Source organism: Salvia splendens, chromosome 9 (assembly GCF_004379255.2).
Source record: "Salvia splendens isolate huo1 chromosome 9, SspV2, whole genome shotgun sequence".
In the NCBI taxonomy this organism is placed as follows: domain Eukaryota; kingdom Viridiplantae; phylum Streptophyta; class Magnoliopsida; order Lamiales; family Lamiaceae; genus Salvia; species Salvia splendens.
The window spans coordinates 24415449-24428400 of record NC_056040.1 but is presented as its reverse complement, the minus strand read 5'-3'; the positions used below and the strand labels follow the sequence as shown (position 1 = coordinate 24428400).

Here is a 12952-nt window from a genome sequence, read left to right as displayed (position 1 = left end):
AAATAAATAACCAGAGATTAACATACCTACCCTAAGATATTATGTATATAAATAAAATATTGCAACATATAGAGAAAGGGGAGCACACATATAGCGAAAGGGGAGCACTAAGGTGCATCCTTAATTAGAGTGCTAACATACATCCAATCGCGTACTGTTACATGGCACGAAAAATACAATATTGTAAAGACGAAAAATGCAATACACATTTGTAAAGTTGTACATGCATTTCCGCAGATTGCATTTTAGTTATAGGCAAATTGCTTTTTAGTTATAGGCAAATTGCATTTTATATTGTTAAGTTTTGCATTTTAACATAAATTGTCTATAATGCAAAATAACCTATATATAAATGCAATCCGCCTATATATAATAGTATGTAATATAACAGTCGATATCTAAAATGCAAAACTCAACAATAAAAATTGTAATTTGCCTATAACTAAAATGCAATCTGCCAAAATTCATCTATCATTTCTACAAATGTATATTGAATTTTTATGTTTACAATATTGCATTTTTCGTGCCACATGGCAGCACGTGATTGGATATATGTTAGCACTTTAAAATTAGTTAGCATAATAGTATATAAGAAATACTTAGTTGATACTATCTATTAAGAAAGGCCCATTCCATATCAAAAGATTAAAAGAGAAAAACAAATAGAATGTACCAAGACATGGGCCATAGCTGATATAATATCGTCTTGGTCTACTTGTGATCTTCATACAAATTTTCTTCTATTTTAAAAAAGTTTCCAATAATACACTGATTACTTTTTTAAAAAATAAAAACACTACGAAGGAGGTCAAGTGTTGAGCGATTGGGCTGAAAATAGAAAATAGAAAATAGAATATAGAATAGTATGACTCATAGCCCATTAGCCTCTTTATTGACAAGCCCATATTTACAGCCCATTTATAGCTTTGTGAGTAATGCATAGGAGACAATTCTACTTTTGTTCTAGAGAATTAATGGAATTCCATTTTAATAAAGGAGATTAGATTTATTCCAAATGAGGGAGTGACGCACAAGGGTTATGCGTCGTCCAAAAACGCATAAGCATTACGCGTCTTACCCAAATAATGCATAACCTTTATGCGTCACACTGGTAAGCATTCCCGCCTGTCACCCGGGTGACCCGAGTTCGATCCCCGGCAACGGCGCATTTTTTTAAGTGATTAGTATTTGATAAAAATGTGTTATTCTAAACATTTGTTTTTGGCAAATAGATATTACTCTTATAAAAGAATTAATTAAAGAAGTTAAGAATAAATTCCCAATCTAATTGGTCCCCCAAAACGAATACATGTACATTGACAAATTAATTTATACTTCTATTATCTATGACCACTGTTTATTTTATTTTATATATTAAGTTTATTTTCGAATATCTTAAAAATTACTATTGTTTATGCCGTTAATTGTATAGTAACATAAAAATCAAAACTTTATTCACTTATAGATTACGCTTATATAGAATACATGGCATAATATTATATACTATTAATTAAATAATCCAAGTCTTTATGTTATAAGAAAATAAAATAATGCTTATTATAAAATAATTTCCAAAAGTCCTTGATGTAATAGTAATAATAATAGTAAAAATGCACCGTTGCCGGGGATCGAACCCGGGGTCACCCAGGTGACAAGCGGGAATGCTTACCAGTGTGACGCATAAGGGTTATGCGTCATTAGGGTAAGACGCATAATGCTTATGCGTCTTTGAACGACGCATAATCCTTATGCGTCGTTAACCAACGACGCATAATCCTTATGTGTAGGGTTGTGCATCGTTCAATAATAACGACGCATAACCCTTGTGCGTCACTCCCCCATTCGGAATAAATCTAATCTCCTTCATTAAAATGGAATTCCATTAATTCTCTAGAACAAAAGTAGAATTGTCACGTAATGCATAGCCTACCAAACTACATCTCATAATAGGTAATCAAAATTCTTAGTATTTCAAATTTCAATTATAATTATTAGTTATTAAACTTTAAGTTTTCTATTCATCTTGTCTTCCATAATACTTCATTTATCCCACAATAAAAGTCACACTTTGCTATTTTGATCCGTCCCACAATAAGAGTCACACTTCATTTTTACCATAAATGGTAAGTAGGTCTCACATTTCACTAAGTCACTTCATTCACATTTAAATATAAAACCAATATAAAGTGGGTCTCATATTCCATTAACTTTTCCAACACATTATTCTTTAAATTTCTTTAAAATCGTGCTCACAAAAAGAGTGACTCTTATTATGGAACTTAGGGAGTACTTAGTAAACAACTGAATTGGAAAGGAAAACCCAAATTGTAAAATAAGGCGAGTTTTATATTTTATTTGCATTGTTGTCAAAAATAATTTACTAGTGAACTTGCTTTTCGATTTATTCAATGAATTAAATTAGTCTAACTTTTTTGATAATTTTAGCTAATAGTATAATGTATTATCACCAAAACATGCCATCAATTTGTTAATCTTTAATTAATGGAGTACTCGCAATAAGGGGTACATTATTGATGATTCTTTCTCTTTTAGTTGAAATAATATAGTCACTTGCTATTTCCAAGTGTTATATTGAAATAATTGAATTGCTAATGTATGGCTTTAGGAATATGATGTTGCGAAAGATCATTTACTCAAGTAACTTTTATAGAAGAATTAAGTTTTTACAATTAAGTTATGCAAAATATTTATTTAGTATACTAAAAAATGATTGGGTCAGGAAATACTAACCAACTCTAGGAGTGATAATAGTATGTGGACAGGAGCCTAATTAAAATGCTAGTATGTGGACAGGAGCCTAATTAAAATGCATTCTTATCTCTTGTTTCCTTTTAAAGTATATATTCCAGAAGCTGAATCAAAATGCATTCATATCTCTTGTTTCCTTTTCAAATAGTATAATTTAGAGATATGAATTCAGTTCAAATTATATTCAAAGTTGGAATACAAAATCACGAGAACTACTACAACTAAATTATTGAGTCAATTCCGAATTCTAAGAGCATCCGCATCGCGTCTCGATGCAGGCTCGAGCTCGTCTCTCCGAGACGAGACCGCATAGAGACAGCGATGCAAGCTCCCGTCTCGTCCCCATCTCGTCCCGAAGCTAGCCTGGAAGAGGAAGCTAGCGAGCTCATGTTGGTCCGTGACGCCCACTCGCCGGCCCGCGAGTGGACATCGTTTATATCCGTTGAAAATGTTTTTTTTTAAAATTTAGGAAATTTTTGAAAATAAAAAAAATTCCAAAAATATACTAGCCGTTTATAGCCGTTTTTTCAAATTTTAATTTTTTTCCTTTTTTTAAGCCACCAATCACTTCTATAAATATCAAATCAATCCCACAAAATAATCCACCATAAAAAACTCTATATTCTCACTCAAACACTCTACATTCTTCATCTCAAAATATTATTCTTCTCCCAAATTTAATTCATTCATGGATCCATTTGAGCAAATGCGTCGAATAATGGAAGAATCGCTAGAAGAAGATCGACGTAGGGAGGAGGAGGAAGCCGCGACGCCTCAAAGGCGATCACGGATTTACATCCATCGTGACTGGGAGGAAGCCGCCGCAAGGTTGGTACACGATTACTTCTGTGAGAACCCGGTATAGGGACAGACCTACTTCCGTCACCGTTTTCGCATGCGGAAACGGCTATTTCTGCATATCGCAAATACATTGGCAGCCCAGGAAGAGTATTTCCAAGAAGGGTTCGACGCTATTGGTCGTCTCAGTCACACGGCGCACATGATCATCATTAGAGAACTCCTTCTTTTGCTTTTTTGAGTTTTGAGATTTTGAATTTAGAGAGAGTGAGCGGAAGACTTTAAATTATGTATTTTTTATTTTTTAGGATTTTAATTATGTATTTTTTTTTATTTTTTTAGAATTTTAAGTTGTAATTTTATTTTATTTAATGAAGTGCGTTTTTATAATTGAATTTGAATTTCTATTTTCAATTATGAATGAAGGGTTAAAGTTTTTAGTTAAATTCGGCTTCTTAATTACAACTTAATTGATGGTCGGTTAAATTCGACTTATTAATTATACAAGTTAATGATGGTGATAATGTAGGTTATGTGTTATGAAATGAATTAAGTGGGTGGTTTCATCTATTAAAGCAAGATATTGCAACTAGGGAAATTCAGCTTCTTAATTGTTGGTGACAATAAACTCTTCTTAATTACTCCAAAATGTAATTGTTGGTGACAATAAATACTACTATTACATAGATAGGTTACGAGTAATGAAATGAATGAAGTGAGGGTGACATCTATAAAAGCAAGACGTTATAACTAGGAATATTATACATGTTATGTTAGAAGCATGAGTCCTCAAAACTCAGTTATGGTGATGGTAATGGTGATTATGATAAGTAATTTGGTTGTAATGAGTGATTCAGTAACAGTGGATCTGAAAGAGTGCTACAAGATTTGGGATGATGATTGTAAATTTGGGCTGCTGAAAGAGATCTGCAATGATATTAGTGATCACCCTCTGAATGTTTGTTGTTATTTCCTTCGTAATACGTTGACTTCTGATTGCTACTTTGCAATTGTTGATGACTTAAAAAACAATTATTCTTGCCAACACCCAGACGTGGCTACCGGTAGAGCTTCAGACATACTTATGGATTGTTCAAGCTGATACTCCTATACTATATTTCAAACTTCATTTAATAATTGCATTATTATGGATACAAATTGTTTATTCTACTAGTAATCATCAAATTATATAAGATTAATTACTTAAACCAATGTCTTTTTATCTTATTATCTAGTACTATGTTTTAGTTGTTGGAAAAGAGTGGATTACATAACCATTTTTTATGTTTCTCCCGTAGAATGTTCTAGGCATCCATTCCTTTTATACCATTTTTCACAATCAGCAAAGAATGTTTAGATGCAAATATATATGTAGGAAATAAACATATCATGAACTTGCATCCTCTCAAATATGAAATGATATTGAAATTGGAATAATAAAATCCTCCAACTGCTCCATTAATATAGCCTCTTTTCATAAACTCAAAAACATCACCAAAGAGTAATGACTAATGACAATCACAGTTTGCAAATTTTCTCAAAATCTGGAATTGAAAAAAAAAAATTTCCCCTCATAATATCTAACTCAAAAATCTAGCACCTCATAGTTTCCATAATCTGATCGAAGCTCACCTGATGAAAATAAGGTCAATGACAAAAACTTGAGCTTATTGCATGCTATTTGCTCATCAAAATTTCTTGCATTTAACTGTATTAAAGATTTTTTAAGAACAATAATAATAATCTTGCTTCTATTTTTCGTGGCGTGTGGATAAAGATTGGAGTATTTGATAAATACTATACCCTGAATTAGTGGTTTTCTTTATCGGAAAAAGATACTGTGCATGCCCTTGATTATTTGAGTGAAATACATGTGAGTGATTCTCACTTTGGTGTATTGTAGAGCACTTTTGGTTTCACTTGTGAGAGAGTCTACCTCATGGTGTATTGATAGATCACTTTTACTATAAAGGTCAGGAACACTCCACTTTCTATTAACTCATTTAATCCATATCTGTTATAAAACTAATAGTATATAAAAATGGTCTCACATTCCACTATCTTTGTTCACCCTTTTTTCCTTTATATTTCTTAAAGTTTGTGTTGAACTCAAATGAGACTCCTAATGGCGAACGGATGGAGTATTGTGTTAACATATTTTGGCCTAAATCTAGCTATTTTGGCATATACACTCCTTTATTTACACCCAATAATCCTTGGGTAAATTTATCCATGAATTTTGTGCTAGGCTTGCACACGCCCCTAAAGAAGAATGTTAGTAATTTTTTGGTGATTGATATGTTCTCCAAAATGACACACTTTACACTGTGTATGAAGACTAACAATATCAACATATAAACGACTTATTCTTTAGGGGGTCCTAAGGATACAAAGTGATAGAGGCGCCAGGTTACTTATTCTTAGTGTACCCTATACTCTTGTTTTCGACCACCGCACACCCCCAAATAGATGGGGAAACTATGGCAATAAACCGAAGAGTAGTAAACTCTTTTATCTTTGTGATGTGTGTTTTTTGTCCAAGAAAGCTTTCGGTGGAAACCTCTTATATCTTTACATATGTTGTGATCTGGTGTAGATATAGATCGACTTATTGTATATTAGTTCTTGTGTTGTACATTTTACGTATACGGTGTGTTGTTGAGAGATAATTTTTAGATTGTATGACTTGTATCGACCTTAAAGAGGTCTCAATAAAGTAAAACCAATTGAATTTGATCCATCAACATTCAAATCATGATACAATTCCAACATATATTCACCTTTAATTCATATATATATATATATATATATATAGAGATGTGATCAAATGCAAACTCACATCTTACGTACAAACTCCAAACTGCAATCACACGCCATCTTTGATACTAATCTGCGGTTGGGAAGGGTTTACTAAGTCAATGTCACCGGGTAGTTCATTTATGGCACCGGGGGTGTATATGGAAATCCTTTTGCATCAGCAATTTTATACACGCTTATTTTACTCCAATCTGGTATATTCAATTATTTATAACTGTGATGACTCCCTAATTTATCTCCATTCTCCCAAACTACCATTAGTATCATTTCATATATTAATTATTCACCATTGCAATATTAACTTCAATCTCCCGTTGATAGTCATAGCCAAATTTTCTTCGACGTGCGTTTTAGTGTTCTTCTCCCGCCCAAGGGCAACGTCCTCGCTTGTGTTGAAATGGAAATGTCTGACATAGATCAAGGTAGATTCTCTATCGCAATGTTATATCTGTAGCTATGGCCGCTGACATTTCATGATGACATTCTTGGTGATGCTTCCCTATCGGTGTATAGTTGCAGTTAGATTCCGAGATGACAAACCTTGATGACATTCTCGGTGATGCTGAGTTTTCTGTACTTTTTTGTTTAAGAATTGTTGAATATATAGTATAGAAGTTGTTGTTCTTGACTAAAGAAGACATCGTATGTAGATTATATTATGCATAGTCATTAGGTTATATTCCGAAATGTGTTTGAATGTGTTTTCGAAACGTAGACTTTGTGTAAGTTTATTTAATTTTTTATGCTTGTTCTGATGTTGTATACATTAGCTGTCAGCAATGCGTTTTGTCTGCTATAGTGTGCGACGATATTTTGCCAATTGGGCCGTTGACATTCAGTTATGACATTATTCGATGATGATTCTTTATCATGTGTGCAGCTGCAGTTATTCCAGATTGCAGGCCCGAGCTGCAACCGTACATTGGTCAGGTGTTTCAAACAGTAGAAGATGGGATTTCCTTTTATGAAGCATATGCCAAATACTGCCGGTTTGATACTCGAAGATTTGGACACAAATACGCACATGGTGTCAAAACCTGGCAGACCATTGTGTGCAGCAGGCAAGGTGAAAAAATGGATGCTGACGAAGACGGTAGCTCTACCAAACGTAGACGCCATTCTAGCAGATGTCAATGCAATGCGAAACTTACGATGAAGTATATAAACGATTCCGACAGTCCTCGATACGTTGTCAGCAACTTTGTAGCCCAACATAATCATGATATGGTCGATACAAAGCACGTCAGATACATGAAATCCAACCGTAACCTTGGGGATATCCATTATAAATTCCTGCAGGACTGCACAAAAGCCAACATTGGACCTACACAGACTTTCAATTTATTGAAAGAGTTCCTAGGTGGCTATGATGCTGTGGGTTGCACTGTTACTGATTTACGGAACGGCAAACGCGACATATTGCAAGAAATGAAAGGCACTGATGTCCAGATGATTTTAAATCAAATGGAGGAGAAGAAGAAAACCAGTGACGGTTTCCATTACAAATTCCAGCAAGGTAGTGACGGAAAGTTAAGTAGTCTTTTTTGGTGTGACGCTGTGTCCCGACAGAACTACAAGATGTTCGGTGACATTGTATCCTTTGATACTACGTACTCAACAAACAGGTAATCGCACGTGTACATTGTGTCTGACATTTTCTTTGTTTGTTTATAATGCTCTAAATTCAGGTGATGTGTTGAGCTGTTGGATTTCATTTTACTCACTCTCAATGCTTGCAATACTCGTTGAATAGGTATTGCATGGTGTTTGGGCCATTCACTGGAAAAGACAACCACGGATGCCCTGTTACGTTTGGTGTCGGGTTCGTTTCAAATGAGGGAGCCGACTCATTCTCTTGGTTGCTTAGTGAGTTTGTAGAATGTATGGGGTTCGCGCCCAAGTTGATAATAACTGACCAGGATTAGGGGATGAAACTTGCCATAGAACGTGTGCTAACTAGTACTAGGCATCGGTGGTGCATGTGGCACATCATGATGAAGCTTCCTGAAAAGGTACCCAAAAGAATACTTGCCAACGAAGAGTTGAAGAAGGATTTGGACTCTTGTATATGGTCTGAATTGTTGGAGCCAGAGGAATTCGAAGAAACTTGGCTGACCATTATGGACCAATATGGTTTACAAAATGAATCCTGGTTCACAAATATGTTCACACAACGAGAGTATTGGATTCCAGCATATTTTAGGGATTTCCCAATGGGGTCGCTGTTGAAGACAACATCATTCTCTGAGTCCGAGAACAGCTTTTTCAAAAGGTACACAAAACCCCACTTCAATCTTGCTGACTTTGTGATGCACTACAACAGCGCGTTAGATGCTCAACGTAACCTATCAGAAAGGCTAGATTTCGTTGATGCTACAAAAGTCCCCTTCCTCTCAACGGAGCTCTTATTTGAGAACCACGCAGCATATATTTATACAAATCGCATCTTTCAGCAAGTTCAAAATGAGATCGTCGAGGCTCATCAACGTTGCAGAATGACTCACTTCGAGATGGAAGATAATACTGAGATTTATACAATAACGGACAACCTTCGAAATAAAGTTGTTGTCCGCCACGAAGTTGGCACCGAATCGTACCACTGTGATTGTAAGTTATTTTTGCGGCGTGGAATATTATGTTGCCACATTTATTGGTTGTTCAAAAACCACGACGTGAAGGAAATACCAGATACGTATATAGGTACAAGGTGGCTGAAGACGCCATTCTTGAAATCGATCCATTGCGATCCTAGTGAGGAAGCATCGTCATCCGAATGTCTGTATTTATCCTGATTTTTTTTTTCAATTAGTTGCTTTTGTATTATGTCACCATGTTGACACGGTACTGACATAATGTTGCTGCAGTTTCACTAATTGATCGCAAGCGAGTTGTAACAGCCAAACTGCATTCACTATACTTTCGCTTAGTCCAACGAGCACAGAGCAATGACGATGACATTGTTGCATTATTCGACGGAATGGAAGAACTTAGTCAAAAACTCTTTGGGGGTACAGTACCTTCATGGTCTTCCATGGATAAAGCACAGAGGATTGAGGGTCTGTACGGGGCATCTCGACCGAGTGTTGTTAACGTGCACCCTCCCGATGTAGTGAGTACAAAGGGATCTGGCAGCAGTTCTGGAAAGCGAATTGCGTCAGCAACTGAGAAGGCCATCATACTACAGAATAAACCTAAGAGGCGATGTGCAAAGTGTCGAGAAATGGGCCATCACGATGCAAGGAATTGTGGTAGGGAGAAAGGAAAATCTAAAATGTAGGATTTTTTACTTACTTTCCGTACTCTTGCAAAGAACATCTTACAGTGAAAGAGTTAAGTTGGACGTGGTTGTGTTTTTTCCCATTTACGTTATCTTCTACTTAAATGATGCACTGGGCAGTGGTTTACTAGTGTATATCGTACTGCTGGTATGATAGTAGTAATTAAAAGCAAGTTGTGATAGAATGTATAAGAAAAGTAATAGAAAATTCTACACTATCACCAACTTATGCAATGTCGTGTTTTTCTTAATTTTTGTAAACACCCTATGTCAACATATTTTTGACTTATGTAGTTTGCCTGGGATTAAATTCTTCAAGGTTTTCTTCCTATAATCATACCCTCCACCGAATGTCAATATCTGTGACCAAGTGAAGCACTGTCTACAACAACTTCAAATGTCTATAGGGTTAATAAATGTCAGCAATGACAACATATTATTTTAATATGTTGTTTCTCTAACCTTTTCTCAAGAGGGATTTTTTCCCTTTCTCAACCCCTCAAGACAGAAGGTCAATAGGTAGACCAATTATAGCTGCAACATTAACAAATGTCACCAAGGTTATTCTGTTTTGTAACATTATCAACACCAGAAACACCATGTCATTATGAAAGTTCCACATAGGACGAATCAAAATGGAGAGAATATCAATACGAACTTGCTTCAGTTCAAACAACTTCCTAATGTTGGTAATTCAATTAACAAAACGACGAGTTATCAAGCCAAAAGTTCTAAACGTCAAAATCCAAAAACTACCATAAACAATTGAAAACAAAGATCATCAACTTCAAATAAACTCATTTCATCTTGCTTCTCTTCCTGGCAGGCTGATTGCATTGCTCGTTACTGGGAGCCTTGTTCAACATTCCATTCACTTGCCTAGCAAAATCTGTTCTGAAAGTGGGCGTCACGTTGATGTAATGACTCATGTATGACAAGAACCTTTCTTTGGCACTGTTGAACGGTGCAAGGAGCATGTTCTTGCAATACCTCCCCCTCAAAATCTGCAGAATCCTCACACTAGCACCATGAAGACCAATAGCCTTTAAATTGTCAGGGTTACCTTTGTAGGACTCCATGTGCCTCATCAGGAATACTGCCGAGTCATTAGTGGCCTGGGGTGTCTTCCAGGGCAAGTCCAGCAGTCGGGTTCTTTGCTCTTTCATTATTACCTCACACATTGCGTTCAGTCCTTGTCACGACCACAACTTCCTAGTCAAAGAAAGCGCAGCTATTTCGCGACTAAAAATTCTAAACGGTCTCAACACATCATCATAATTACTGAAATTAAGGAAATACTGTCTAAAAGTCATCAAAATAGCAAATTATTACATCAGAGTGAAAAGGGGGACATTGTCTTTACTGAGACAAAGCTAGGTCTATGCAGCGGAAGAGTTCCAAGACAAGTATAACATGTATGGAGACATACTACACTAGCTACCCTTCTTTTATTTCATCTTCAGTCCCAACACCTCCTCTGCCTCGATCGATCAACCTGCACATTTAGGAAAACAATATGCAGGGCTGAGTACTTGATATACTCAGTGGCTTATGCCGAAAACTGTTTTTCTTTTAATTGTCTGCCAAGCTGAGTGAACGCGGGGTTTTTCTGAAAACAAGTCCCGGTCACTAAAATCTGTTATTTCTTTCTGAAATAGACTGCAGTCTTTTAACTTTCTGATGATATACCATGTCAAGCTGTGTGAATCGGGAATGTGGCCACATTCCACGATCACTGGGTCGGCCAACCTGGCGCTAGCTCACGACCCACGAACCGGCCAACCTTGCGCTAGCTCACGGTCCCTATGTGTACACTAGTCCGAGTAGGATTTACTGACCTACTGGGACCCGAATTCGTTTTAACCATGAATGGCAATCACAAAATAAAACATGGCATGACAATTCATTCAAACGTTCACACTTATTCTCATAGAGTTCTGTAAATAAAAAGGAAAGAAGCCCACACCTCAATTGCTTAACTCTTGCAAAATAGGTGCTTTCCCCTGTTCTGAGATTATGCGTCGAACGACGACGTTCCTTTACAAAATTAATATATTTAAATTAGACCTCAAAAATCTTGCATGAATGCATGCCTAAGCGTGTGCTTATTATTTTAATTTCTGCCTTCTAAAATTAGAAGTCTTAAATCTTTAAATCGGTGATTTAATTTGTTCTGTAACCGGCTGACCCGTTCGGTATTAGAATTCTCGGATTATCTTAAGTATTTAAGAAATACTTTCTGTGACTATTATAGTCCGCCTTAATTATTCACTGGCCTTTATTTCACTCACGGCTTATAAGTTCTTTTCTTCCGTGGCTTAGGAAATAATTTCCATTATATTTGAAAAGAGGCTCTTCACTAAAAGTATTAAACCGAGAACTAATTTCTTAAGTCCAGCAAGGAGTTTACTTAATCTGGGCCAAGGTATTATTTCATTAAGCATTTTCGGTCCAGCTTAACTAATTGGCCCAATTCTTTTCTTCTTCTCATTTAATCTGGCCCAGCTTAATTAATTCCAGGCCCAAGTGATGAATAGTGGAAAAGGCCCAAATACCCCCTTCACCAACCATCGTCACTATCTCTCTCTCATTTCTCAAAAATCCCCAAATTGAAAATGAGGAACCCTAGCCCCCTTTCTCTCCTTCCTCTCGGCGATTTCGCACCCCGCCACCTTCAGCGCTCCTCGCCGGCGTGTGAGGAACCGGAGTCAGCCCATTTCTATTCCGTTCCTCTCCGCATCGCACGACCGCTCCCACCCTCTGTCTCCTACTTGGCAAGAAGGGGTCTAAAATTCGGAAACCTGGGGAGGTGGAGGACTCGTCGCTGTCTAACCGGCGACCCACTACCCACCATCTCTTCCCCCTTTGAGGCATAACCTTGTACGGGCAATCTTGACGACGTTTTGTTCGCGGAGGGGTCACCCGTGGAGGGAAGACGTCGTATTCTCCGTCCTTCAGCGGCATCCCTCGGTCCACGCTGCCGTCGCCTCCATCTTCCTCCCTTCGGCGACGCTGGACCCCTCGGCTTAGGGGTGACACGCAGACGGCGGTTCTGCCGCTGCGGAGACCCTCGTAGCAGTGCGCCGTTTAATCAGGCAGTCGCCTCGCCGAAGCTAAGTTCCTACTAGTTATCTTCTTTCTCTTGTCATAGTCTAGTCCTAGTTCGCGTTTGAAAAGCAATGTGGTTGTGCTTCTATGTGACTGATTCTGTGTGGAAGACACCATTCCATGGTTCCTTTCCTCCAGTCTCAAAAGTGCTACACTACCCTAGACATGCATCCTAATGAGGCT

General features: G+C 37.0%; 1 protein-coding gene across 1 annotated transcript; it reads left to right on the top strand.

The window, feature by feature from the left end:
* Positions 1-8375: 8375 nt before the first annotated feature.
* LOC121749329 (protein FAR1-RELATED SEQUENCE 4-like) lies at positions 8376-9661 on the top strand. Its single transcript, XM_042143908.1, has 2 exons — positions 8376-8991; positions 9249-9661. The coding sequence occupies exons 1-2, from the start codon at positions 8376-8378 to the stop codon at positions 9659-9661; spliced, it is 1029 nt and encodes a 342-aa protein (XP_041999842.1).
* The last annotated feature ends 3291 nt before the right edge of the window (positions 9662-12952 follow it).

Bases quoted from the DNA above. Each gene is read 5' to 3' on its own strand.
- LOC121749329 (XM_042143908.1), top strand. From the start codon at position 8,376: ATGATGAAGCTTCCTGAAAAGGTACCCAAAAGAATACTTGCCAACGAA. The intron at 8,992-9,248 runs GTAAGTTATTTT...ATGTTGCTGCAG, and splicing joins CGAATCGTACCACTGTGATT to TTTCACTAATTGATCGCAAG.